This window comes from Giraffa tippelskirchi, chromosome 1 (genome assembly GCF_054371585.1).
Source record: "Giraffa tippelskirchi isolate mGirTip1 chromosome 1, T2T-mGirTip1v1.2.pri, whole genome shotgun sequence".
Classification (NCBI taxonomy): Eukaryota; Metazoa; Chordata; class Mammalia; order Artiodactyla; family Giraffidae; genus Giraffa; species Giraffa tippelskirchi.
This window is the reverse complement of record NC_137275.1, coordinates 182,480,986-182,508,237: the sequence shown is the minus strand read 5'-3', so window position 1 is coordinate 182,508,237 and position 27,252 is coordinate 182,480,986. Positions and strand designations below refer to the sequence as shown.

The window sequence follows — 27,252 nt, the reverse complement described above, 5'->3', positions numbered from 1 at the left end:
CATTAGTCATGTATGGATGTGAGAGTTGGACTATAAAAAAAGCTGAGTGCCGAAGAATTGATGCTTTTGAACTGTGGTGTTGGAGAAGACTCTTGAGAGTCCCTTGGACTGCAAGGAGACCCAACCAGTCCATCCTAAAGGAGATCAGTCCTGGGTGTTCATTGGAAGGACTGATGTTGAAGCTCCAACTCTAATACTTTGGCCACCTGATGTGAAGAGCTGACTCATTGGAAAAGACCCTGATGCTGGGAAAGATTGAGGGAAGGAGGAGAAGGGGACGACAGAGGATGAGATGGTTGGATGGCATCACCGACTCGATGGACATGGGTTTGGGTGGACTCCGGGAGTTGGTGATGGACAGGGAGGCCTGGTGTGCTGTGGTTCATGGCGTCGCAAAGTTTTGGACACGACTGAGAGACTGAACTGAACCGAACTGAACCAGTATCCTTGCCAGGATAATCCCATGGACGGAGGAGCCTGGCAGGCACAGTCCATGGGGTCGCAGAGTCAGACGTGACTGCGGATGCATGCACATAAATCCTAATAAACAGTAACAGTATATATTAGTATTCTAGTATATACTATTATACTATATTTTTTAGGAATGATTCCCCAAAGTTAGACTACTTATTCAAAGGATAATATGCACTTTTATTTCAAAAGCTATTACCACTTTTTCCCTGGAAGGCTTAACAATTCACACTACCACTAATGTCTGCGTTTCCATTTCGCCATATACTGCAAGTACTATGTGTTATGTTGCTGTTTTATTTGAATTTCTGAGTGAAGTTGCTGGATTTTTATGAAATGCTTTTCTCTCTTTTAAAAATCGCCTATTGGCATAATCATAAATTTTTCTCTAATGTGTTGATATAATGAATTATGGGCAAATTTCATGGTATAGAGCCATTTGAATATTTCTGAGATAGACCCTCCCTGGTCAATACATACAATTTTTTAATACACTGTAGGATTCTATTTGCTAATACTGTATTTGGATTTTTAGTATGTGTTGAGTATGTGAATGTGTATATGTGTCCACAGATGCATACATGACCAGTGTGTTTGTCTATACTAACTTCACTAGGTTTAAACTTACTCTAACAGGTAAGTGCTACCTTCATAAAGTAAACTAGGGAGCTTTTAATCTTTTTCAATGGTCTATACTTAGAAAACATAAAATCCAATTTTTCTTTTACAATTAAACAGAACTTGTAAGAATGATCTATTTGTGCATGTGTGCTCAACAGCTCAATTGTGTCTGACTCTTTGCAACCCCATGGACTATAGTCTGGCAGGCTCCTCTGTCCATGGAATTTCCCAGGCAAGAATACTGGAATGATCTATATATGATGCTTATTTTAAAACTGCAGATCTCTATTCATATATTTTAAATTATTTTCCCCTAATGTACTTTGACAGACACTAATGCAAATCCTGCACAGTAGACAGAACAAAACATATTGATTCTTTTAATGTTCCAAGTGCCTACTTTCAGTGAGGTGATATAGTCCATATAATTACATTTCACATTATTACACACAGAGAAATCAAAATAAAATTTGTTCAGGATTTACTTAATTATCTACCAGCATCAGTTCAGTTCAGTTCAGTCGCTCAGTCATGTCCGACTCTTTGCGACTCCATGAATTGCAGCACGCCAAGCCTCTCTGTCCATCACCAACTCCCGGAGTCCACCCAAACCCATGTCCATCGAGTCGGTGATGCCATCCAACCATCTCATCCTCTGTCGTCCCCTTCTCCTGCCGCCAATCCTACCCAGCATTAGGGTCTTTTCCAATGAGTCAACCAATGAGGTGGCCAAAGTATTGGAGTTTCAGCTTCAACATCAGACCTTCCAATGAACACCCAGGATTGATCTCCTTTAGGATGGATTGATTGGATCTCCTTGCAGTCCAAGGGACTCTCAAGAGTCTTCTCCAACAGCACAGTTCAAAAGCATCAATTCTTCGGCGCTCAGCTTTCTTCACCATCCAACTCTCACTTCCACACATGACCACTGGAAAAACCATAGCCTTGACTAGATGGACTTTTGTTGGCAAAGTAATGTCTCTGCTTTTAAAAATGCTATTTAGGTTGGCCATAACCTTCCTTCCAAGGAGTAAGCGTCTTTTAATTTCATGGCTGCAGTCACCATCAGCAGTGATTCTGGAGCCCAAAAAAACAAAGTCTGACACTGTTTCCACTGTTTCCCCATCTATTTCCCATGAAGTGATGGGACCAGATGCCATGATCTTAGTTTTCTGAATGTTGAGCTTTAAGCCACTTTTTCACTCTCCTCTTTCACCTTCATCAAGAGGCTCTTTAGTTCTTCGTCACTTTCTGCCATAAGGGTGGTGTCATCTGCACATCTGAGGTTATTGATATTTCTCCCGGCAATCTTGATTCCAGCTTGTGTTTCTTCCAGCCCAGCGTTTCTCATGATGTACTCTGCATATAAGTTAAATAAGCAGGGTGACAATATACAGCCTTGACATACTCCTTTTCCTATTTGGAACCAGTCTGTTGTTCCATGTCCAGTTCTAACTGTTGCTTCCTGACCTGCATACAGGTTTCTCAAGAGACAGGTCAGATGGTCTGGTATTCCCATCTCTTTCAGAATTTTCCACAGTTTATTGTGATCCACACAGTCAAAGGCTTTGGCATAGTCAATAAAGCAGAAATAGATATTTTTCTGGAACTCTCTTGCTTTTTCGATGATCCAGCGGATATTGGCAATTTGATCTCTGGTTCCTCTGCCTTCTCTAAAACCAGCTTGAACATCTGGAAGTTCACGGTTCATGTATAGCTGAGGTTAAAGCTCAGGTATTCTTATAGGTCAGCAACCTTTCCATTAAACTGTACACATAATTCCTAGCTATATGGCACCTTAATACAATCTAAAGTATCTATTGCACTATATTAAAATTAAAGCCAATCCTGGAAAAAAAACAGTTTAGCTACACTAAAGCATCTTGTAAGATTTTGTGGGTGAATCAAAAAGTTGTACCTCTATCCTATCATGACTTTATATTTCTTTGATGTCCACTCTTACCATTCCAATATGAACTGGAAAAAGTAAAGGTATATGATATTAAGCATTTTATATGTAAAAATCATAGAACTCTAAGGGGCTTATAATATCATTCATTCAACCTCACAATTTTACAGTAGGGAAACCAGAGTCCAGCTGAACACAGTGGCAGAATTAGGACTCTAATTAGAATTGGAATTAGGCAGAATTAGAATTAGGCAGAATTCTCAAACCCTGGAACAATATTGTTCACTACACACCATCTCTTGGCTGTGTGATTTTTTTCTACACTACAGTAACAAAGCTTGGTTACATACCAGCTACATGGTTCACAGAAGTATTTTAGGTAATATTAGTTTGGAGAAGCTTTAAGAAGTTTCTGCAGCTAATGAACATTTGCCTGTGACTTCTCCCTCTTCTATAGAACTTGTACGATGTTACATCCCCAGCCAAAAATACAGTGCCAGACTTTAAGAATTCTATTACTATGGGTGAAGGGAAAACGTTAAGGGAGACATCTTTAAAAATCCAATATGACTGCGTAAGGTGTGCTGTAAGTTCAGAATTTTAAGATAGTTGTTTTAAAAAAAAAAAGAATGAAAAGAAAGGCATGTGAATAAGGATGAACACAAGAGTGATGCGAAAAGAGAAGAACCATGTATGTAAGAGCCCAGAATGAGCGGAGGCTGGTGAAAAATGTTAAGAATGATAAAAAAGATTTAAAAAACATGTAGAGTAAGAGGAACAAGAAAGAAGGTTTAGGCCTACTGCTTGGGGCAGATGGTATCATGTTAGCAGATGATACAGAGAAAGCAGAACTACTTAACTCCTATTTTGCTTTTGATTCTCCATTAAGAAAAATATTCAAAACTGAAAGGGGCATAAGAAACATGCTCAAAGGAAACTTGAAACATCTCACTGTAAGGATCTACACAGGCTTCATGACAGAGGTGAGATTTGCGCCATTCTTGATAACTAATATTAAAAAACAGAATAAAAAATAAAATAAAATAAAACAGAATAAATCAGAAAAAGATAAAGGTGGAGTGGAAATACTGTATTTCATCACTTTTAGGGCACATCTTTCCAACATCTCTGAAACTGGAATATATCTTAAAAACAGATGGTTTTAAAAAAAGAAAGCGTATTTAACTGGCAGCACTTTATCCCTCTTAGAGGAAAATACTGGTGTATCTTACAAGCAATGGTGCCTTAGATTTAATTTCCTCCCTAAGGTTCTACAGTACCTATTCCAATCAGAGTAGAAGCATAGGTACCAAACGTATTAAAAAAAAAAAGGGGGGGGAGGGTGGAGTGGGCAGGAATCCTAAATCCTGACTAATCAGCTCACAAATATTTCAAGTCAAAATTTAAGTTTAAATTCCTCTAAACTCATAATAACCTAAAAAGAATTTACCTCCTAATCGCATTCATTTTGGAGTCTACACTTCTTTCTCTCCCTTAACATACCTGGCCTTGCTTCTGCCTAATCTTTTTTTTTTTTCCTAGCTTTTATCTACTATCCTCATTTCTCCCTATATCTTCCTCATTCCCTCTCTCTTCTACTGCTTTTCCCTTGTAATTTTGCCTTAAAAAAATTAAAAAGTAGCTCAAGTATCCTGTATTTCTCCTAGTATTAATAAAATCATGAAAGCCATATTTTACTTCTACCAGTTCCATGCCTGACTTTCTTTGTATTTATGCTACCTATGGAACTGGGACAGATTCTCCGTAGAGCAGTTTCTTTCCAAATGTGGTCTGACATCTACTGAATCAGAATTTTTAAGGTGAGTCTCAGAAATCTGTGTTCTCAAAAAGCTCTGCATCATCACTGCTGACCAAGTTTCTATAAAAGCCAAGTTAATGTTCTTCATTGAATTATTAGAGTAGTAACAATTTCAACTTTTCACTTAGTTTCAAAATTTGATCACAAAATCTTTCTTATTCTTAATGATTTCTTATTCCAAAGAATGAAACTGTTAAACCTATTCTATTGGTTTGGCCAACCCCAATACCTGCAGTTTCAAAACATAATAACAGACAGACTTCTGTCCCTGCAGAGTTTGTCAAACAGAGTACTAAAGAGGAGAGAGCTGTACAGAAAAAGAATGCTGGAGATATGAAGAAGGGTAACCCTCAAGCATTTGGCAAAGAACTAATTAGAACATGTATGTGGGGAAACTACCCAAGGTTGGAGAAAAATACTATCTAAAAAGATTAGAAGGAACAGTGCTCAGCACTCATTTCAAAGCTGGAAAGTGTCCCACCAGATAAACTGGAAGAACTCTTAATTCATAGGGCATTGGGTAGAATACTCAGAAAAGTTTTTACTTCAGTCATGGGGAAATAAGTACCCCTAGACCAAGCATTGTTCCAATCAAGTTTATAATAAATCACCAAGTGAGGATCCTTTTGATCCAAAAGGATCAAACTCTTTCCAAGTAACCTAACTATGTGCCATAACAAAGCTCAGAGGAGTTACAGGAATATAAAAATATCTAGCATCCAGTCATGCAAAGGTAACCCAAGCAAAGATCACTATACATACAAAGAGGAAGAAAAATATGGCCAATAAAGAAGATAATAATCAGGTGAAACTGACCCAGAATTGACACAGACATGACAATTAGCAGAGAAGTATATAGAAAGTTATTATAATTGTATTCCATATGTTCAAAAAGTTAAGTAGAGACGTGGAAGATATTAAACCCAAATCAAAATTCTAGAGTAGAAAATTATAATGAGATGAAAAATACACTGAATGGATTAACAGTAGATTAGACATGGCTGCTGCTAATACTAGTGAACATGAAGGCATAGAAATAGAAAATATATAAAATGAAACACACAGAGAAAACAGGATGCAAAAAATTTAAAAGAGCATCAGTGAGCTGTGAGCTAACTTCAAGTAACATGGTATATATGTAATTAGAGTCCCTGAAGGAGAACAGAGATAGGAGGGGACAGAAAACTATTTTAAGACATAATGGCCAAAAAATTTCCAAATTTGATGTAAACTATAAACTAGGAGATGCAAGTAGGTCAACAAATTTGAAGCACAAGAAACATGAAGAAAACTCCACCAAGGCTCATTATAATCAAAGTGCTCAAAACCACTGATAAAATGAATGTTGTAAAAGTATTGAGAGAAAAGACACATATTACATATAGAGGAATAAAGATAAAAATAAAACAGATTTCTCATTGGAAACAATGCAACTGAAAAGACAGTTGAACATCTTTGAAGTACTGAAGGAAAAACACAGTGCAGAATTCTATATACAGCAAAATTCCTTCTGAAAACAAAGGCCAGATGAAGACTCTTCAGATATATACACAAAGGAATTTAACAACAGCAAAACTGCACTCTAAAAAATGTTAAAGGAAGCCTTTCAGGCAAAAGGAAAATTACATCATATAAAAATATGGGTTTACATAAAGGCATTAAGCACACCAAAAATGGAAAAAACAGAAGTAAATAGATAAGATTTACCACCCCTGCTTAATATCTAAATCACTTGAAAAAGATAACTATTTAAACAAATATATAACACATGTATCAGTATAAGTAAAATATATGACAACAGTAGCATAAAGACAGGGAGGGGAGGCCATCATTAAAAAATCTACAAACATTAAATGCTGGAGAGGATGTGGAGAAAAGAGAACTTGCCTACACTGTTAGTGGGAATGTAAATTGGTGCAGCCACTATGGAGAACAGTACGGAGATTCTGTTTCTGTTTTGTATTGAATTAACTCAGTATTTTTCATTCCATTTATCTTCTTTCTTGTCTTGCTAGCTATAAGTCTGTTATTTTAGGGTTTATAGTATACTGCTTATTATAGTTTATCTTCAAGTAAGATTCTACTACTTAAGAAATTTACAATGTAAACATCATTAGTCAAATGAAATTAAAATGACAATGAGATTCCACTACAGACCTATAAAAAGTGGCTAAAATTAAAAAGGTTAACCATATCAAGTATTGGCAAGCATATGAAGGAACTGGTAGGAGTATAAAATGCTACAATTATTTTTGAAAACACTTTGGTGGTTCTTAAAAAGGTAAAGTATATGACCCAGTCATTCCATTCATAAGTATTTATCCAAGAGAAATGAAATTCTTTGTACATACAAAGTCTTATATTCAAACACTCATAGTAGACTTATTTGTAGTAGCCAAAAACTACAAATACCCAAATGTTCATCAACAGATGAATAGATAAACAGACTGTGGTAGATCCATACAATATAGTATCTACTCAACAATAAAAAGTGGTGAAGTTTATTCATGTCGAACTGTCCTAGGGTCAGCAGCATTGGGACCAGGAGGCCAGATAACCATGTCAGCTGTAGCTGTGGATCCAATGTGGCCCCCTTGTCAGGGTCCAAAGAAATGAGTTTGGAGAAACCAAAGATGACTAGAGAGGACTGGAGAAAGAAGAAGGATCTAGAAGAACAGTGAAAAATGGGTAATGCCCCTGCAGAAGTTGATGAAGAAGGAAAAGACATCAATCCTCATATTCCTCAGTATATTTCTTCAGTGTCATGGTATGTTGATCCATCAAAAATGCCTACTTTAAAACACCAGAGACCACAGCCAGAGAAATAAAAGTAGTATAGGCTCATCTGGAGAATGGTACAAGAGGGGCGTAAAAGAGAATTCCATAACTACTAAATACCAAAAAGGAGCATGTGAAAACTGTGGAGCCATGACACACAAAAAGAAAGACTGTTTTGACAGACCTAGGTGAGTTGGAGCAAAATTTACAGAGACTAATATAGCTCCAGATGAACATGTCCAGCCTCAGCTGATGTTTGACTATGATGGGAACAGGGATTGGTGGAATGGCTATAATCCAGAAGAACATACGAAAATTAAGAAAAGTTTATTTTGGGAGGCTCCAAAATCACTGCAGATGGTGACTGCAGCCATGAAATTAAAAGACACTTATTCCTTGGAAGGAAAGTTATGACCAACCTAGACAGCATATTAAAAAGCAGAGGCATCACTTTGTCAACAAAGGTCTGTCTAGTCAAGGCTATGGTTTTTCCAGTAGTCAGGTATGGATATGAGAGTCGGACCATAAAGAAAGCTGAGCGCCGAGGAATTGATGCTTTTGAACTGTGGTGTTGGAGAAGACTCTTGAGAGTCCCTTGGACTGCAAGGAGATCCAACCAGTCCATCCTAAAGGAGATCAGTCCTGGGTGTTCATTGGAAGGACCAATGTTGAAGCTCAGACTCTAATACTTCGGCCACCTGATGTGAAGAACTGACTTGTTGGAAAAGACCCTGATGCTGGGAAAGATTGAGGACAGGAGGAGAAGGGGACGACAGAGGATGAAATGGTTGGATGGCATCACCAACTCAGTGGACATGGGTATGGGGACTCTGGCAGTTGGTGATGGACAGGGAGGCCTGGCATGCTGCGGTTCGTGGGGTCACAAAGAATCAGACATGACTGAGCAACTGAACTGAACTGATGCCAAACTTGACCTAGCAAAGCGAACGCTGAAAGCCCAAAAACTCCAAGAAGAATTAGCCTCAGGAAAATTAGTGGAACAGGCTAATTCTCTAAAACATCAGTGGGGAGAAGAAGAAATGAATTCTCAGATGGAAAAAGATCATAACAGTGAAGATGAGGATGAAGATAAATATGCAGATGATATTGACATGCCTGGACAGAATTTTGACTTTAAGAGATGAATTACTGTCCGGAATCTCAGGATTCAAGAAGATATCGCAAAATATTTGTGGAATTTAGATCCAAATTCTGCTTACTATGATCCCAAAACTGGAGCAATGAGAGAGAATCCCTATGCGAATGCAGGAAAGAATCCAGATGAAGTCAGCTATGCAGGGGATAAACTTCGTTAGATACACAGGTGATACCATTTCAATGGCTCAGACACAACTGTTTCCTTGGGAAGCCTATGACAAGGGGTGTGAAGTGCATCTACAAGCAGATCCTACAAAACTAGAGCTATTGTATGAGTCCTTCAAAGTCAAGAAAGAAGACTTCAAAGAACAGCAGAAAGAAAGCATCCTGGAAAAGTACGGCAGTCAAGAACACTTGGATGCTCTTCCAGCCGCATTGCTTTTAGCTCAGACTGAAGACTATGTGGAATACTCAAGACACTGGACAGTCATCAAAGGACAGGAGTGGGCTGTCGCCTGCTCCAAGTACGAGGAAGACGTGAAGATCAACAATCATACACATATCCGGAGATCTTACTGGAAAGAAGGCCAATGGGGATACAAATGCTGTCACTCTTTTTTCAAGTATTCCTATTGTACTGCAGAAGCTGAGAAGGAGATTGCTAATTCACAGGAATGTATTATAAATGATGCAAATGGAGAAGAATCTGTGAAAAAAACCTCAAACTCTCATGGAGATGCATCAGGAAAAACTAAAAGAGGAGAAAAAGAAGAAGAGGAAGCATCAAAAGAGCAGCTGAGAGTGATGATGAAGAAAAGAAACATGAAAAGTTGAAAAAGGCAGTGAATGCAGAGGAGGCCCGTCTTTACGTCAAGGAGATTATGCAGATAGATGAGAGGAAGCAACCTTACAACAGCATATATGAAACTCGGGAACCCACTGAAGAGGAAATGGAGGCCTACAGAATGAAATGTCAGAGGCCAGATGACCCCATGGCCTCCTTCCTTGGACAGTAGTAACTCATCACTGACGGTGACCCAAGATAAACTCTGCTGATACATTCTTGTCGATTCTTGCTGTTAATTATCGATGGAAAAATCCATATCTATTCTCGTTAAAGTCAGGAAGCAAGGAGACTGCCTGACTTTAATAAAGCATTCAGGAGTCTCATAGTAAATTCATTCCTTTACACAGTGAAGAACAAAGAAGAAGAAATAAAGTGGTACACTAAGTGCAGATTAAGATTTTATTTGAGATTTTATATTAGTGATGTGGGAAAAGGTCTTAGTTCTCCACCTATCATGAATATCTTCTCAACATTTATTTATTGTTTCAAACTTTATTTCCTCAATTTTTATGGCCCTTTATCTAGTGTTAGGACTCATTGTGAAGGCAATTAGTTACTCTTTCTTGAAACAAGGGCTTCGTTTTTTTTTTAATTATTTTTAATTAGTAGTAACTATAACTGTAGTTTTTGATAATCATTTCTTTTTGCCTTCTCAGATTTTTCTGATCTAAAGCTGATAACCTATCTTGAGCTTTGGGTTACCGGAAGGAAATCTGTAGAACATGTGAATAATTTTATCCCTGATGTCAATCTGTGTAGTAACAATTCTGTTTTCCACTTGGTTATAAAAGTTTGATTTTCAAAACATTTCCTTGTATCTTATACTCAGAACTAAATGTGTTAGCCTTTGAATGGGGGAAAAAAAATGTTTTTCACCCTTGAGTCAGTGTTGACTGATCAGTCCTAGGTCTTTTACAATTCTGGACAGGGATATTCAGACACCGAAATCCTCTCCTTTATCACAGAGGATATGGTTTGTGATGCTAATTGCTATTTTAATTGTGATTGCCTTTATATAACAATCATGAATATTAGATTTTTTAAAGATTGTAGAGTATCTGTTGTACCTAATCTTTATAGCCAGCAGGGGTCTCTTGGTAAAATTTGCAAAAAGTGAAACCTGAAGTTGAAGGTTTCTTCAAAATATTACAAGTATAGCCTGTAGGGCTATTAGTAACTCAGAATGACATGATTTTTTAGCTTCTTCTAATAACATTGTGAAGATAATACTGACAGAATGGGATCAGTGAAAACAGCCTGTTTAAAACCCCTGACACAAGTACATTAACTTTGAACAGTTCACTGGCTTTTCCAAACTACCAAAACCCACTAGAATAATGCATTAAGTTAACATCTCAGAAATACTGCTGATGGGAAAGTAACTAAATCAAACTGTCAAGTACTGTGGATATACATTGTATCTAAATTCAGACCAGTATGAAATTAAAAGTGATGCAAACAGATCTAATTCTTAACTATTTTAAGAATGTCAAATTTTATGTTTTCATATTACTACCTTAACATAGACTGGTTCAACATAAAATCTGATATTAGCGTCTATTTTGTATTTTATTTATCTTTTGTTAATAAAGATATATAATTGAAAATAAAAAGTGATGAAGTACTGATACACAATAAAACATGGATGAACTTCAAAATATACATGCAAAGTGAAAGTGAAAGAAACCACACGAAAAAGAAGTATATACTATATGCTTCTATTTATAGAAAATTCTAGAAAATTCAAACTAATGCATAGTGACAGAAAGCAGGTCAGTGGTTGCTTGGGTAGTAGGAGTGTATATGTACATGTGAGAGGATGGAGAAGGAGGAAGTCAGAAAGAGGGTTACAAGGGGGGTATAAGGAAACTTTTGGGAGCAATGGATGTATTTTCATTATCTGGACTGTGGTGAAGGGTTCATGGTATCTTGATTGTGGTGATGGTCTCATGGTGTGTATATATATCAAAACTTATCAAATTGTGTACTTTATCATATGTCAATTACACCTCAAGAAAGCTGTTTGCAAAAAAAGCAGAAACAAAGATGCAAAACAATATCATATTATTTATATATGCTGCTGACAAGTGCTCAGTTGTATCCAACTCTCTGCAACCCCATGGACTGCAGCCCTCCAGGCTCCTCTGTCCATGGGATTTTCCCAGGCAAGAATACTGGAGTGGGTTGCCATTTCCTTCTCCAGGTATTTATATACAGTTATATGCAGAAAAATGACAAATACTTAAAACAAGGGAAAAGACTTCCTTCAGATGCAGACAGGAACAAAGCAAATGGAATCAAGGAAGGGTACACAATTGACTTCAGTGGTATTTCTAAATTTTTCTTTCAAAAAAAAAAATGGGAAGAAATTGGGGCAAAATGTTAAGAGTTGACGAAGTTGAGTGATGAGTACATAAATGTTATATTTTCATTATTTCCTTTACTACATTTTTGTATATTTTGTATATTTGAAGCGTATGTAACTTCTCAAAATGGTACTTCAATGTTAAATTTGTTGTCAGGATAGTTCCTTATTCCTCTGTCAAGCTTTTAAGTCCAGAACCACTTCCCAGGGCTACAGAAAGTATGTAAAAATTAACATACCAGGCCCCTGATGTTCTATACAAATTGTCTGTACATGGGTGTTCCTGCATTTTTCTAAAAAGCAGACCCATAGTACCCTGATTATTATATTAGCCACCTATCTGGCATTCTTGCTTCAATCCTTGCTCCCTTAGAATCTATCCTTTTCATAATAGTCAAGGTGATCTTTTAAATCGTATCACATTATTATATGCTCAGAACCTTCCAAAGGTTTTCTATCCAACTTTAAGTTACCACATCCTGCAAGGCCTTCCCTAATTAGAGACAGCTGATCTCTCTGACCTCATCTCTTGGGCTCACATCTATCACACTGACCTCCTTATTACTCCCTGAATATGCCACACATGCTCTCACCTCAAAGTCTTCACACTGGGTTTCCCTTATGCCTTTACTTCCTTCAGGTCTCAGCTCAAATGTCATTAGAAACCTTCCACAACCATCCTTCATACAAAAGAACACTCATCATCTCCAGCAATTCTTTGTTCCTTTTAACCTGATTTTGCTTTTACTTCAAGGTACTTATAATCATCTAAATATTTATTTTAAAAATATGTCTTCATTCCTACCCCCAAAATATAAGTTCAATGAGAAAAGAAGTTTCTTCTGTTTTGCTCACAGCTGTATCTCTAGTGGCTAGAATAGTATCTGTGGTGGTGGTTTAGTGGCTAAGTCATGTCTTGTAACCGCATGGACTGTAGCCCGCCAGGTTCCTCTGTCCATGGGATTTCCCAGGCAAGAATATTGGAGTGAGTTGCCATTTCCTTCTCCAAGGGATCTTTCCAACCTAGGGATCGAACCCGCATCTCCTGCATTACAGGCGGATTCTTTACTGCTGAGCCACCAGGGAAGCCCTAGAACAGTATCCAGGACATAGTAAATGTTCAAGTGTTTCTGTCCTCCTAATAATCAGGTTCTCCCAACAATCTCCTGAAAATGTAATAAATAATATTATGCCAAGTTCTGAAAATATGCAAAACTATCAAGTTTGACAAATGGTACTATAATCAAGGAAATAAGTTTTTCAAAAAGTATACCAACTCAGTAATTAAAACATTTTGCATAAGCAAGTAGTAAACTGCAAACTATGGCCAAATTTTCAGTAAAGTAAAGGTGACATCCCTCTCTCTCTAGTTCTGCATCTAAATTTAGTAACTAGTTATGGCTTTTTCCTTTATTCCAGAAATATCCTGAAATTTCTGCCTATAGATTAAAAGATATATTTAAATGTATACTTATCTATACTGATAATTGTAAAAAGTAATTATTCTGAGTTAATTAAAATTCTGAAAAATGGCTAATTATGTATTTAATGATTAAAACAAGAGAGGCTATGCATATATTTGCCTTTGTTAAATATTGATTTAAGGATTTCTAATGTGTTTTTACAACATGTAATTTTGAGAGCAAATTGTACACAGCAGAAAACATTTGGTATCATAATAATTAATCTGATTTCTTTGCAAACATAAAGCACAAGTCCACTGGGAAACATTTAAACAACTTAGAGTAAACACATTCTAGATGTCATACAATTTATTATTAAGGACCCCAGAGCCATAACTATTTAATTAAAATAAATCTGGACTATCCCTTGCTTGTATTACCTAAGTATTACACTAAGGTATTAATAGTAGTTAATGACTTCACACGTATTTCAATATCAAAAGGCACCAAAAAGATTACATATAGCTTAAAATATATTACATGAACTACCAAAAGGAATAAAAACCAAAGGAGAAAAGGGCCTCCACTCATTTACTCAACAAATATCTAATGAAGACCTACTATCTAGGTATTAAGTGCAGAATTTCTGAGAATATTCCTGGATTAGTCTATCCACCTGAGTTAATATTAAAAATAATTCCAGATTGGACCCCTGTCCTTCAACTTATGACAGCCTTGTGCTTTAGACAAACACCAGTTTCTCTGTTCTTCAACCTTCTTTAATCTGAAAAATGAGAATAATACTGCCCTTATCCAGCATCCAAATAGCTGGCACTCTATCGCTTACTGGTCTCCATAATATATTTGACTATTAGTCACATACTGACTTATGATACTTCTTTTCCTAAAGCTTTAAGTTATTATTTAATATAATTGGCCATAAGACCTATATATGAAAATTAACTATTTCTATATATACCACCAAAAGTTAGAAAACATAATTTAAAAGAAGGACAATGTTTCACACCTCCCTCAAACACAAAGACACACCCTAAAACAATAAAGTATTTAAGAACAAATTAATGAAGTAGATTGAAATAGATAAAATTAAGTGTAAGTCCTGTATTCCAGTCATCTGTTGCTGCATAACAAATTCCTCCAAAACTTAAAGGCCTAAAACCACCACTTAATTTTGCTAATGATTTTGCAGACCAGACATTGAAGAAATCAGCTGAAGAGTTCTTCCTTGGGGTCACTCATGTGATTGAGTCAGGCATTGGCTGAAGTTGTGTTCATTTGAAGGCTCAGCTGCACTGATGTCCAAGATGGCTCACTCATGTGGCTAGCACTTGAGGCTGGAAATTCCTAAGAGCTCAGTTGTGGCTGTGGATATCTCCTGCATGGAGGTCTTCAGATATTTGGATGTTTCGCATATGGCTAACTTCCTCCAGTGCAAGCATCCTCAGAGAACCACTAGGAGCTATTTGGCTTTTTCTAATCTAGCCTCAGAAGTCTAGTGACATTACTTCTGTCTCAGTTCGGATTCAAAGGGAGGGGAATGAGACTCCACCTGTTGATGGGGAGTAACTGTAGAAGGTCATACTGTAGAAGACCATGTAGGATGATAAAAACCTTGGTAGATATTTTGGTAAATTGTACAATCTACCACAATCTTATGCATAAAACTATAAAGATACACATATAATAGAGAAGTTGTAAACAAGTACAAGAATATCATATATTCATAGGTAGGAAAACTGGACATTGTAAATATGTCAATTTTCTCTAAATAGATGAATAAATCTAATGTGATTCCCCTATTTCCAACAAGATTGTGTATAAACTTTGAAAAGCAGATTCCAAATTTTATATGCATTACCAAATGGCCAAGTATAGCCAAAACACTCATGGGAAGAAAAAATAAGGTAACAGTATTGTCCTACTAGATATCAAGCCTTATAACAAGGTTGTCTTAACATAGTGTGGACCTTGATGGAGAAATAGACAAACAGAAGAGAAAGACCAGAGGCAGACTCATGCATATATGGAACTGCAGTATGTAAGTAACACTGCAGAAATCTGTTAATAATGAAAGACAACTGGTTTTCCAAATGGGATAATATTTTACTTATATCTATCTCATACCAGGTGGATTAACAACTTAAATGTTAAAAGCAAAATATTTAAAATATTCAATAGAAAATATAGGGGAATATCTTCTTGATCTTAGGACACAGAACATTCCCTGATGAAGATACCAAAAGCATGACCGACAAGAGAAAAGACTGATAAATAAAGACTGACATTTAAATTAAGAGCTCCTTTTCAACAAAGACATTGTAACAAAAGTAAAAAGATAGTTCTTACTGCACAAATCTAATAATGATAAATCCTGAAAATTCATAATAACTGTTCATGAAACTGTTTATCTAAAAATGTTTTACACAAACTAGCAAAGAATAAGCTTATACAAAAAATTCAGGGCATATATGAATAAAACTAAGCCAATACCTATCCAAAAACAGTTTCAATCTCATTATTTTAATGGTACACATAAAACTTCTATGCCAGATGGAGATCGATAATGTAAATATATATATATACTTTAAAAAATCAGTAAACAAACACTTTGACCCTACCACTGTCTCAAGAAAGTCATAAGTGATTTTTAATGACATGTTAAACAGTGAAGATGGTAAGAAATGAAAGTCATAATAACCTCATTGACATTAACATGCACACTACCATTCCATAAACTCTGAATCTTGCTGAGCAGCTGGCACTCTGAGATACATAATTAGTGGAGACAGTGTCACTGATATTAGGGCTATAATCTAGGCAGCAAGAAATACTGATAAAATACATATATATGAGAGGCAAGTTAAATTTCCACCTAAGTCTCAAATCAATCTTTTTTTCTATACCTTCACCATCTCTGTAACCACTCCCTAAATAATCTCTTGCATTGATTATATTCTATCCCAATCTACTGACTATACTGCAGCCATAGTAACCTTTTTTGAAATGTAAGAGGACTAAAGATGCCTTTTTTGGTGAGACTTCAAATTCAGAAACATTTGGCACAGGGCTAAAAAAGGGAGGCAGCAGGGCTCACATGACTGAACAATGGAAGCATAGCAGAATACACCTATGCTGCTTCTGTAATTAGGAAATAAGTGCCTACTTACCCTAGGAGGAAAACAAGGATTCTTCTTCAGAAAACTAAACCACAACAACCTCTAGACACTGATACTTGGAGGTTGTTCCAAGGAAAATGCCAGCCTATCAAAGAATATTTAAGTGAAGTCCACCAGGAGACAAGCAATCAGCTCTTTATTGTCTCAGAAAAGCAGAAAGAATTATTATGTCCAAAGGTAAAATGCTATAAAAAATAATAAGAAAAAGTTCTTGGGAAATAAATGTCATAATAGTAGAAACAAAGAATTCAGCAGAAAGAATTGAAAATAAAGCTGAGGAAATCTCTCAGAAAACAGAACAGAAAATTAGAAAAGCAATCCAAGAGTCTTCCATTCAACCGAATAGAAATCAGCAAACTTTTTCTGCAAAGGATCGGACAGTAAATAGTTAGGCTTTGCAGGCCATGTGGTCTCTTGATGCAACCATTCAATTCTGCTGTTGTAGTATGAAAGCAGCCAAATACAGTAATAAACAAATGGGGCCCACATCAGGCAAAATTTGGCCTGTGAGCTATAGATTGCTGACCCTTGCGGTAAAAGGATATTTTTAAAAGAGAGGACAAGAGAAAACACAGAGGAATAAATAATCAATAAGTAAGAAAAATTCCCAGGGGCTTCCTTGGTGGTCCAGTGGTTAAGAATCCATCTGCCAATTCAGGGCACACAGGTTTAATCCCCGATCCAGGAAGATTACACATGCTATGAGACAACTAAGCCCGTGCACCACAAATACTGAACCTGCACTCTAGAGCCCTCAAGCTGCAACAACTGAAGCTTGCATGCCCTGAAGCCCGTGCTCCAAAACAAGAGAAGCCACTGCAATGAGAAACCAACACAGTGCAACTAGAGTAGCCCCTGCTCACCATAACTAGAGAAAGTCCTAGAGCAGCAATGAAGACCCAGTGCAGCCAAAAATAAGTAAATTATTTTAAAAAATATATTTTACAAAAAGGCAAGAAAAATTCACAGAACTAAAATCATGAGTTTTTAAATTGAAAGGGTCCAACACAAAGCACATCACATTATCAAATTTCAGAACACCAGGGTAAACAGATCACAAAGGTTCCCAAAGAGGAAAAAAAAGTTGGTCCTATACAAAGAATGGGAAACTAGATGATATTTACTTTTTAAGAGCAACACTAAACTAGAAAGCCTTCAAAATTGACAGAGAATTCTACACCTACTGAAATTAGCAATCACATGTGAGGGGAGAATAAAGGTATTTATCAGACACATAATAAATTAAAATTTTACCTCTAAGGTACCCTTATTTGAGAGCTATTGAAAGATATATTCCAACAGAACAATGGAATAAGCCAAAAATGAGGAAGACATGATATCCAGAAAAAACAGGAACCCAACACAGGAACAACTGAGGGAAGTCCCAGAAAAACAGCTGTGCAACAAACCTAGAAAAGGAGTTCAGATTGGAAATGGCAGAAGAAGGGTTTCAGGAGATAGTCTTTAGTATAGAGAATTGAAGTGACATATTTGAGCATATGAAAAATATTGACAGCATTGTGGCAGAAATGTGGAGCATTTTTTAAAAATTAACTAAAAATATACAAAAAAATAGGAAATTTTTTTAAATAAAAAGATTATTAACTTCAAAAGAAGCAAAAGGACAGTTAACATCATATTTAATGGTAAAAAGGAGAAAGTATTTCCTCTAAGGTCAGGAACAAGATAAGAATGTCCACTCTTAGCACTTTTATTCAACATAGTATTGGAAGTCCCAGCCACAGCAATCAGATGAGAAAAGGAAATAAAAGGAATCCAAACTGAAAAGAAAGAAGAAAAACTGTCACTGTTTGCAGGTGACATGATACTTAGAAAATCCTAAACATACCACCAGCAAACTACTAGAGCTCAATGAATTTGGTAAATTTGCAGGATGCAAAATTAATATACAGAAATCTGTTGCATTTCTATATACTACAACCAAGTAATCAGAAACAGAAATTAAGTAAATAATCCATTCACCACTGCATCAAAAAGATTAAAATATCTAGGAATAAACCTACCCAAGGAGGTAAAAGACCTATACCTGGAAAACTATAAAACACTAATGAAAGAAATGAAGATGACACAAACAGACGGAAAGATATACCATGTACATGGATTGGAAGAGTTAATATCCTTAAAATGACCATACTCCCCAAAGCGATCTATAGATTCAGTGCAAACCCTACCAATATGCCAAGGGCATTTTTCATAGTACTAGAACAAATAATTTTAAAACTTGTATGGAAACAAAAAAGATCCTGAATAGCCAAAACAATCTTGAGAAATAACAGAGCTGGAGGAATCATGCTCCCTGACTTCTGACTACACTACAAAGCTACAGTAATCAAAACAGTATGGTACTGGCACAAAAACAGACACATAGATAAGTGGAACAGAATAGAGAGCTGAGAAATAAATCCACCTTCTCATGGTCAATAAATCTACAACAAAAGAGGCTAGAATATACGATGGAAAAAAGCAGTCTCTTCAATAAGTAGTGCCGGGACAGTTACATGTAAAAGAATGCAATTAGAAAATTCTCTAAAACCATATACAAAAATAAACTCAAAATGGATTAAAGACCTAAATGTAACACCAGAAAACAAAAAGCTTCTAGAAGAAAACACAGGCAGAACACTCTGACATAAATCTTAGCAATATTTCTTTTGGACCTGTCTTCTACAGAAAAGGAAACAGAAGCAAACATAAACAAATGGGACCTAATCAAACTTAAAAGCTTTTTCACAGCAAAAGAAACCACTGGCAAAACAAAAAGACAACCTACTGGATGGGAGAAAATATGTGCTAATGATATGACCAAGAAGGGGTTTATACCCAAAATATATAAACGACTCGTATACCTCAACAGCAAAATCACCAAACAACCCAACTAAAAAATGTGCAGAAGACCTAAGCAGACTCACAGATATAGAGAACAAATTGATGACTACCATTAGGGACAGGGAAAGGAGGTGGGGCAAGATAGGGGTAGGTGACTAAGAGATACAAACTATTACGTAGAAAATAGATAAGCTACAAGGATAAATATATTCTTGTACAATACAGGGAATATAGCGAATATTTTATAATAACTATAAATGGAATATAACCTTTAAAAATGTGAATCACTATGTTATATACCTATAACATATAATACTGTATATCAACTATATCTCAATTAAAAATAAACACTGCTGCTGCTGCTAATTCGCTTCAGTCGTGTCCAACTCTGTGCAACCCCATAGACGGCAGCCCACCAGGCTCTCCCATCCCTGGGATTCTCCAGGCAAGAACACTAAACACATTTTAGAAGTCATTAGAGTAAAACCGACATTTTAAAGAAAACAAAGCAAAAGTCTGTACTGTTTATAACTATTTGGCTTAGCAAGAAACAATGTCTTTGTAATCAAAACAATGAGATACTAATCACTAATTTAACCAAAAATTATAATAATATAATTATGGGGGAAGGAAATAGAAGAGTAGGGTGGAAAGCTAGATCTGCACCTCATATAGCAAGAAGTGAAGAGACTATGTCTAAACCTGATTAAGAGGTAACAGTCTACACATGGTATTTAGGAATAAAGAGCTAAATACCAGGGAACATGGCCAAAAGTATTAAAAGTAGTTTCTTAAAAGAAGGACCTGGAGATGTAGAAGGGTAGGTGCTATGTCTTTTTACTTGGCTTTTAACTATGTAAATATATGAATTTCAAAAATTAATTTAAAATAATTAACATTTATCAAAAAGCCAATAACTGGCAAACAATATTTGTAACCCTATATTACCCTATATTACAGTCTTATAAAAAGATCAATTATCTTAAAATTATAAGGAACTCGGACAGAAGGCAACATAATATATGCAAGGGACATGAACAGACAATTCATTAAAAAAATATTTACTATCCAAGGTACATATAAAAAGTTTCACCTTTCAAAGCAATGAAAGAAAAAGTCCAGATTAAAACAACAAAGCAGCATTATTTTAACCTACTAATTAGCAAAAATTTGAGGAATGAGTAGTATTAATGTTGTAAAATGGATTCATAGTGAAAGTGTAAGTTAATATATCATTTCTGGAGAAAATTTTGGTAATGTTAATCAAAACCTTAAAAATATGTCTGACATCTGATTCAATAATTCCTGCTAAAAATGCATCTTTAAGGAAATAGTTACAAATATAATAAAAGGATTCAGCTACAAGAGTATTTATTTTAGCAAAATTTCCTTAAGACTGTCTTTTCCATATTGATTTACCTGAAACAATAAAATAGACTTACCTGAACTGTACGTCCTGCATTGATATGCTCTTCATGCAACTTGTCCCATATTCTGCACCTCTGATACTGTACGAAAGAAAAGGAAAGGTACTGAATTTTTTTTTTAATCACTAAGTAATTATTCCCAGTTTACCACAAAAATCCCCACTCACCCACCCAAACTTAAACATGCCAGCTAAAAAAGTTACTGACTTAGTAGTGGAAATTAACTGTCCAAAGACCATACAGGTAGGAAGTTTTCAAAAACATTACACACAAAATTCTGGCACACAGTAAAACAAACAAAACCCATTAAATACTATTAACTTTCTTTTACTGAAAAAGAGTATGTATTTTGTCTATAATGCATACTCCTTGGAGGTGAAAAAAATAAAGATTGAGAATGTAAAAGAATGTGAAAAATGAAGAGATTAACAGCATTCATCAGATATTCTTACTATACATGAAGATTTTGAAATGTCTGTTAATGATAAGAGTCAAGTACTAAAAAAAAAAAAAAAGAGTCAAGTACTGAAAACTAAAACCTCATTTGAGAAAAAGGAACATTGATATCACAGACTAGAAAGTATGTAAAAATGAGAATGAACATTTTATATTTTAGCTTTTTACCTAGATAATGTTTACTTTTCAGAGTTTCATCTAAGAAACTTAATGAGCATAATGGAAAATTTTTCATTTGACAAGAACCATAGCAAAATATGGGAACATCATGACAATATTTGCACAAAATATAAACAATGTCAAACATCACATATTATTTTTGGTTGAAATAAAAAAAATCCAAATAATTAAGATTTCAGTAGATGTGAATAATGACATTAAACATATTTTTGGTATATCACCCACACACACACACACAAAATCAACCTAGAAATATTCTGAAAGCACATAAACACGAAAATGTCCCATATATATATAGAAGGCCTAACAGATTATAAAAGTAGAGCACTAAAATATTTTCCAGGGTATTTTATATTCTCTATTGTTCACAACGCAGCAAAAAAAAAAAAATCTCTTGATAACTCCTGAATTTTTTTACATCATCTAAGAACTAAACAATAGCCATTAAGCTTAAAAATAACTAGACTACATTGAAAATATATTTGCCAAACATAAACTTAAAATGACTACCCAATCAAATAAATTTAAAATCTACTACTTTCACTTCTAATTAAAATTGAATGATGCCAGCAGATTCAGTATAAATGCTCTTTTAGATAGTGTTATTGGAGAAGGCAATGGCACCCCACTCCAGTACTCTTGCCTGGAAAATCTCATGGACGGAGGAGCCTGGTAGGCTGTGGTCCATGGGGTCGCGAAGAGTCGGACAAGACTGAGTGACTTCACTTTCACTTTTCCCTTTCATACACTGGAGAAGGAAATGGCAACCCACTCCAGTGTTCTTGCCTGGAGAATCCCAGGGACGGGGGAGCCTGGTGGGCTGCCATCTGTGGGGTCGCACAGAGTCGGACACGACTGAAGTGACTTAGCAACTTAGCAAGATAGTGTTATATTAATAAAAAGAAGGGAATGGAAGCCAAAGATACACATCTGAAAACAAGTCACTTTAAAATTTATTACTTAATACTAATCTGTCATGATATTTTTAATAAAAATTAATGTTAAGGAAACAGAGAATCCAGAGAAGTCAGGGCTGCAAGAATTCACGAAGCAGAGTATCAGAGAAGAAAAAGCTGCATGTGAGGATATAACTACATTAAGAGGAGAGGACTATACAGAGAGAGAGCTCCAGAGATCTGCAGGGTTTTGCTTTTGAGTCTTCAGCTGAGTACAGAGCAGCACAAGTACATAAGGAAACTACCTGAAGTCAGAAAAAGAATCACTGGAAAATACCGGGTAGGCTCATCCTCCCAAATCACACAAGCCCAGAAACAGTTCATGTGACCACCAGTCAGAGCAGAAAAATCTCTCAACATACTGGAATCAGGCAGAGTACTCCAAAGTACTATACTGTGTGAGGGAAAGTTAGGCCTGGAACAAAGGCTGTTCTGATCCTCTGCAAGCTTAAAAGAGTCTCAAAAGGATCAAACTGTTCCTAAATAACTTAAATGTGTCTCAGAATAAATAAAGTTCAAAAGTACTCAAAGACATTTTGGAATATTCAGTATCCGACAAATTCAGAATGTCTGGCATCCAATAAACAATTACCATGCATGCAAAAAAAAAAGCAGGAAAATAAGATCTGTAATAAGAAAAACCAATCAACAGAAACAGATTTAGATATGATAGAGATAACAGAATTAATAGACAAGGATATTAAAAGTTACGATGTATTCCATGTTTAAGAAAGCTGAAGAAAACTGAAGATATGGAGATATGAAAGATACTTTTAAAAATTCAATTCCTAAAATTATAAAGGTAGCAGAAATGAAAAATGCAATGCATGGATTGAACAGAAGGTTAAGACACGCAAAGAAAAGATTAGTAAATTTAAAGATGTAAAACAGAAATGATCCAAAATGAAACAGAGAAAAAAGATGGCCAATAAATGAATACAGTATCAATAATCAAAGGCCGATTGAAAGCAACATTGTTATGTATGCAGTTGAACTCCCTGAAGGAGAGAAAAAAATATGTGAAAAATTAATGAGACAGTGGCTGAGATGGTAGAGTGAGAAGACCCTGAGCTCACCTCCTCCCACAAGTGCACTGAAATTACAACTATTTTCAGAGCAAGTATGGATGAGAACAATTTAAAGGCTACCAGAAGAGATTTTCCACAACTAAAGATATAAAGAAGGAACCATATAGTTTATGGACAAAAGATAGAAACTTTCAGTCATAAGATATATAAGCACTAGGGAGATAATGTATAACATGATTAAGATAATTACCACTGCTGTATGTTACATACAAAAGTTGTTAAACAGAGAGTAAATCCTAATCTATTTTTTTTCCTTTCATTTTATCTCTGTATGAGATGATGGACATTCACTATTTCTTTGTGATAATCATTTCAGGATGTATGTAAGTCAAATCATTATGTTGTACACCTTAAACTTATACAGTTCTGCATGTCAGTTATATCTCAACAAGGGAGGAAAAAAAGAAAAATGAATGGCCAAATCTTTTCCAAATTTGGTAAAAACTATAAACCCACAGATCCTCAAAAAAAAGAAACTCAAGGAATACCAAAAATAAGAAAAATGAAGAAAATTATACTAATGCATATCACACAAAATTACTTACAATAAGTGATAGTAAAATCTAAAAAAGAGTAAGAGGAAAAAAGATGTGAAGTGCAGAGGAACACAGATAAGAATGACAGAAGACTTCTTGTGAGAAACAGTGCAAACCAGAAAACAATGAAGCAACATCTTGAAAGTACTACAACAATCGAAAAGTCAACCTAGAATTCTATACCCAGAGAAAATATTTTTTTCAAGTGAAGACAAAATAAGATATTTTTCCAAAAACAAAAAAGCAAGCAGAATTCATTATCACCAGCAAAACTGCACTACAAGAAATGTTAAAGGAAGTCCTTCAGGTTGATGAGAAAACGATACCAGACAGAAACCGGGGTCTACAAAAAAGTGAGAGCACTGAAAATGGTAAATATATAAACATAAAAAATAATTTTTATTACACAGAAGTAAAATTATATTACAATAATACTACATAGACTCTGAGAGAGGAAACTGAAGTGTATAGTCATAAAGTTTTCACATGTGAAGTGATATATATAAAACACATTACTTGAAGGTAGACTATTATAAGTTAAAGATGAATACTCTGAACTGTAAAGCAACCATTTAAAAATAAAACAAAGAGGTAAAATTAATAAGCCAATAAAAGAGAAAAAAAATGGAATCTTAAAAATATGCAATTAATCCAAAAGGGAGTAAAACATGAAAAAAAGAGGAGAAAGAATAGACGGAACAAATAGACAAAAAGAGCAAGACAGTAGATTTAAAGACAACCATTTGATAAACATCTATTCATTATAAAACTTATCAGAAACTTAACAGAGAAGTTAACATCCTCAACCTCATAGAAGCATCTACAAAAACTCTACAGTTAACATCATGCTTGGTGGTAAAAGATCATTCCCTAATATTGGGAACAAGGTAAGGAGTTCTGATCTTGCACTGGAGGCCATAGCTAGGACAATAAGGTAAGAAAGGAAGTGAGAGAAGAAAGCAAAGGAGGGAGGGAAGGAAGGGAGGAGGAGAGGGGAAAGAGAGGAAACAGAAGAGAGAAAAGAAAGAAGGAAGTAGGCAGGCAAAGATTAGAAGGGAAAAAATAAAACAGTCTGTCATCCTGACTGTCTACATAGAAAATATCAAAGACTCTATTCAAAGATACGGAAAAGGAATGATGGGGAGATTATCTGTCAAGAGATTGGATAAAACAGTTTGTCTTTGCCAAGGGCTTCTCCTTAGGGCTTCTCTCTAAAAGGTTTTTAAACATAGCAACTTTGGAAGGAGATATTTTCTAGATGCTATTGGATATACACTTTTATCTTCACAGAGTGGGCAGGATTTGTCTCAGCACTATTTGCTCTTATGTGGCTTCCAGGCCACTAGGCTTTGCCCCAATATTTCAAGGTGGGTGGAACTCAGAATGACATCCCCAATGTGATTTAGATTCTGCTATTTTCCTCTGATGGATACTGCAACTTCTAATAAATACCTTTAAATGCTATGAATAAACTGGACCAAGAAAGAGGAAAAACAACTACAGAAAAAAAATATAGATACTGTTTTTCAGTCATTTCAGGAAGATGTTTTCTCTCACCACATGCATTCATGTTGTTCTTCATATGTCTTATGGCCTCACGGTATACCAGTGGAACAGGCACAAGCAGAGAATCCAACATTCACAGAAACAGCCTTTCCCCTAGACTTTCCCAAGAGAGACCAAAGCACATTCTTATCCTGGTGAGACAAAAGCCATGTCCACCATTCTCATTCTGGTGAATACCTTGTCTCCTTTTACCCTCTCTTCTAGTTTATCATTTGGATAACCCTGATTATGAACCCACACCACCGTGTGATGAATGCCTCTGCACAGGTGTTTTCAGACTTCCCAACATTAATCCCTTTGTGCTCTTTGGCAGTGACACCAGGTCTCTCAGTTTCGCTTTGCCTGCTGGGCAAGGAGAACAAATATTCTAAGAGTAGTACCCTGGCTAAGAGTTCTCTCTAGAAAGCCTCACCATTTACTTAAACAACTTTATACATTTGTAGGCTCACATTTTATATCATTTCATCTTCTGGAATATTTTGATTCAAAATTGAAAAACAATGGTAATTCTGCCTCATACTGCATAGAGTATAAAAACATAAAAGCTAATCTTAATCATTAAAAACGATTTTCCAAAATTATATAATGTTTTCACTATGTGCTCAGTCACTCAGTCATATCTGACTCTTCGCGACCCCATGGACTGTATAGGCTGCCAAGCTCCTCTGTCCACGGGGATTCTCCAGGTAAGAATACTGGAGTGGGTAGCCGTTCCCTCCTCCAGAGGATCTTCCCGACCAAGGGATCGAACCCAAGTCTCCCACATTGCAGAGGGATTCTTTACCATCTGAATCACCAGGGAAGCCCAAGTTATTTATTATAGGTTTGGGAAATTTTATGATGATATAACACAGAGATGGAGAAGGCAATGGCAACCCACTCCAGTACTCTTGCCTGGAAAATCCCATGGACGGAGGAGCCTGGTAGGCTGCAGTCCATGGGGTTGCTAAGAGTCAGACACAACTGAGCGACTTCCCTTTCACTTTTCACTTTCCTGCATTGAAGAAGGAAATGGCAACCCACTCCAGTGTTCTTGCCTGGAGAATCCCAGGGACGGAGGAGCCTGGTGGGCTGCCGTCTATGGGGTCACACAGAGTTGGGCATGACTGAAGCAACTTAGCAGCAGCGTAACAGAGAGAATGTTCAGGATTTAGGAGTTTAGGGTATAAAAGCACTTTAATTTAAACCTTATGCTGACACTTAAAAGATTTATTTAAATTTACAGACATAGTAGGAAAAAAAAGATGCTTCAGTTGGAGAGAAAAAGACCCAGAAATTCTATGGAGTTGTAAAATTATACGTGGTATCCAAAGGACTGACGTAAGATCAATGTGTTTGTGGTATGATGTATGATGGTAAGAGTGATGAGAAAGCAGCAGAGAAAGTAGATGAAAGCTTCTTTTGCCAGATATCAGAGGATATCTCAATGATCAAAATGATCAGAACCCCTTGTAGGGAAGATGATGGCTTTATGGAGGATTAACCAGGTAGGATGATAGTACTGTAGATGATGAAAAGTTTTAAGTATTCAATTCAAATAAATTATTAAACTCAATAAAAGAGAAAAAAATCAAAGACTCAAAAAGTAAAGCTATATAATATTAACAGATAGTCCAATGAGCGTAAGCCATAAAATTAGGATTACTCATGTAATGAAGATAAATAATATCCACCCTATAGTGAGGTTA

The 27,252-nt window shown here is 35.8% G+C and overlaps 1 protein-coding gene and 1 pseudogene across 2 annotated transcripts in view; one reads left to right on the top strand and one right to left on the bottom strand.

The window, feature by feature from the left end:
- STX17 (syntaxin 17) overlaps positions 1-27,252 on the bottom strand; it is a 70,620-nt gene that overhangs the window by 28,373 nt on the left and 14,995 nt on the right. For both annotated transcript variants that reach the window (XM_081512507.1, XM_081512496.1), the window contains exon 3: positions 20,798-20,863. In XM_081512507.1, the coding sequence (XP_081368633.1) occupies positions 20,798-20,863 (66 nt within the window). The remainder of the gene's footprint in view (positions 1-20,797; positions 20,864-27,252) is intronic.
- LOC145514514 (pre-mRNA-splicing factor SLU7-like) lies at positions 318-9,712 on the top strand (annotated as a pseudogene).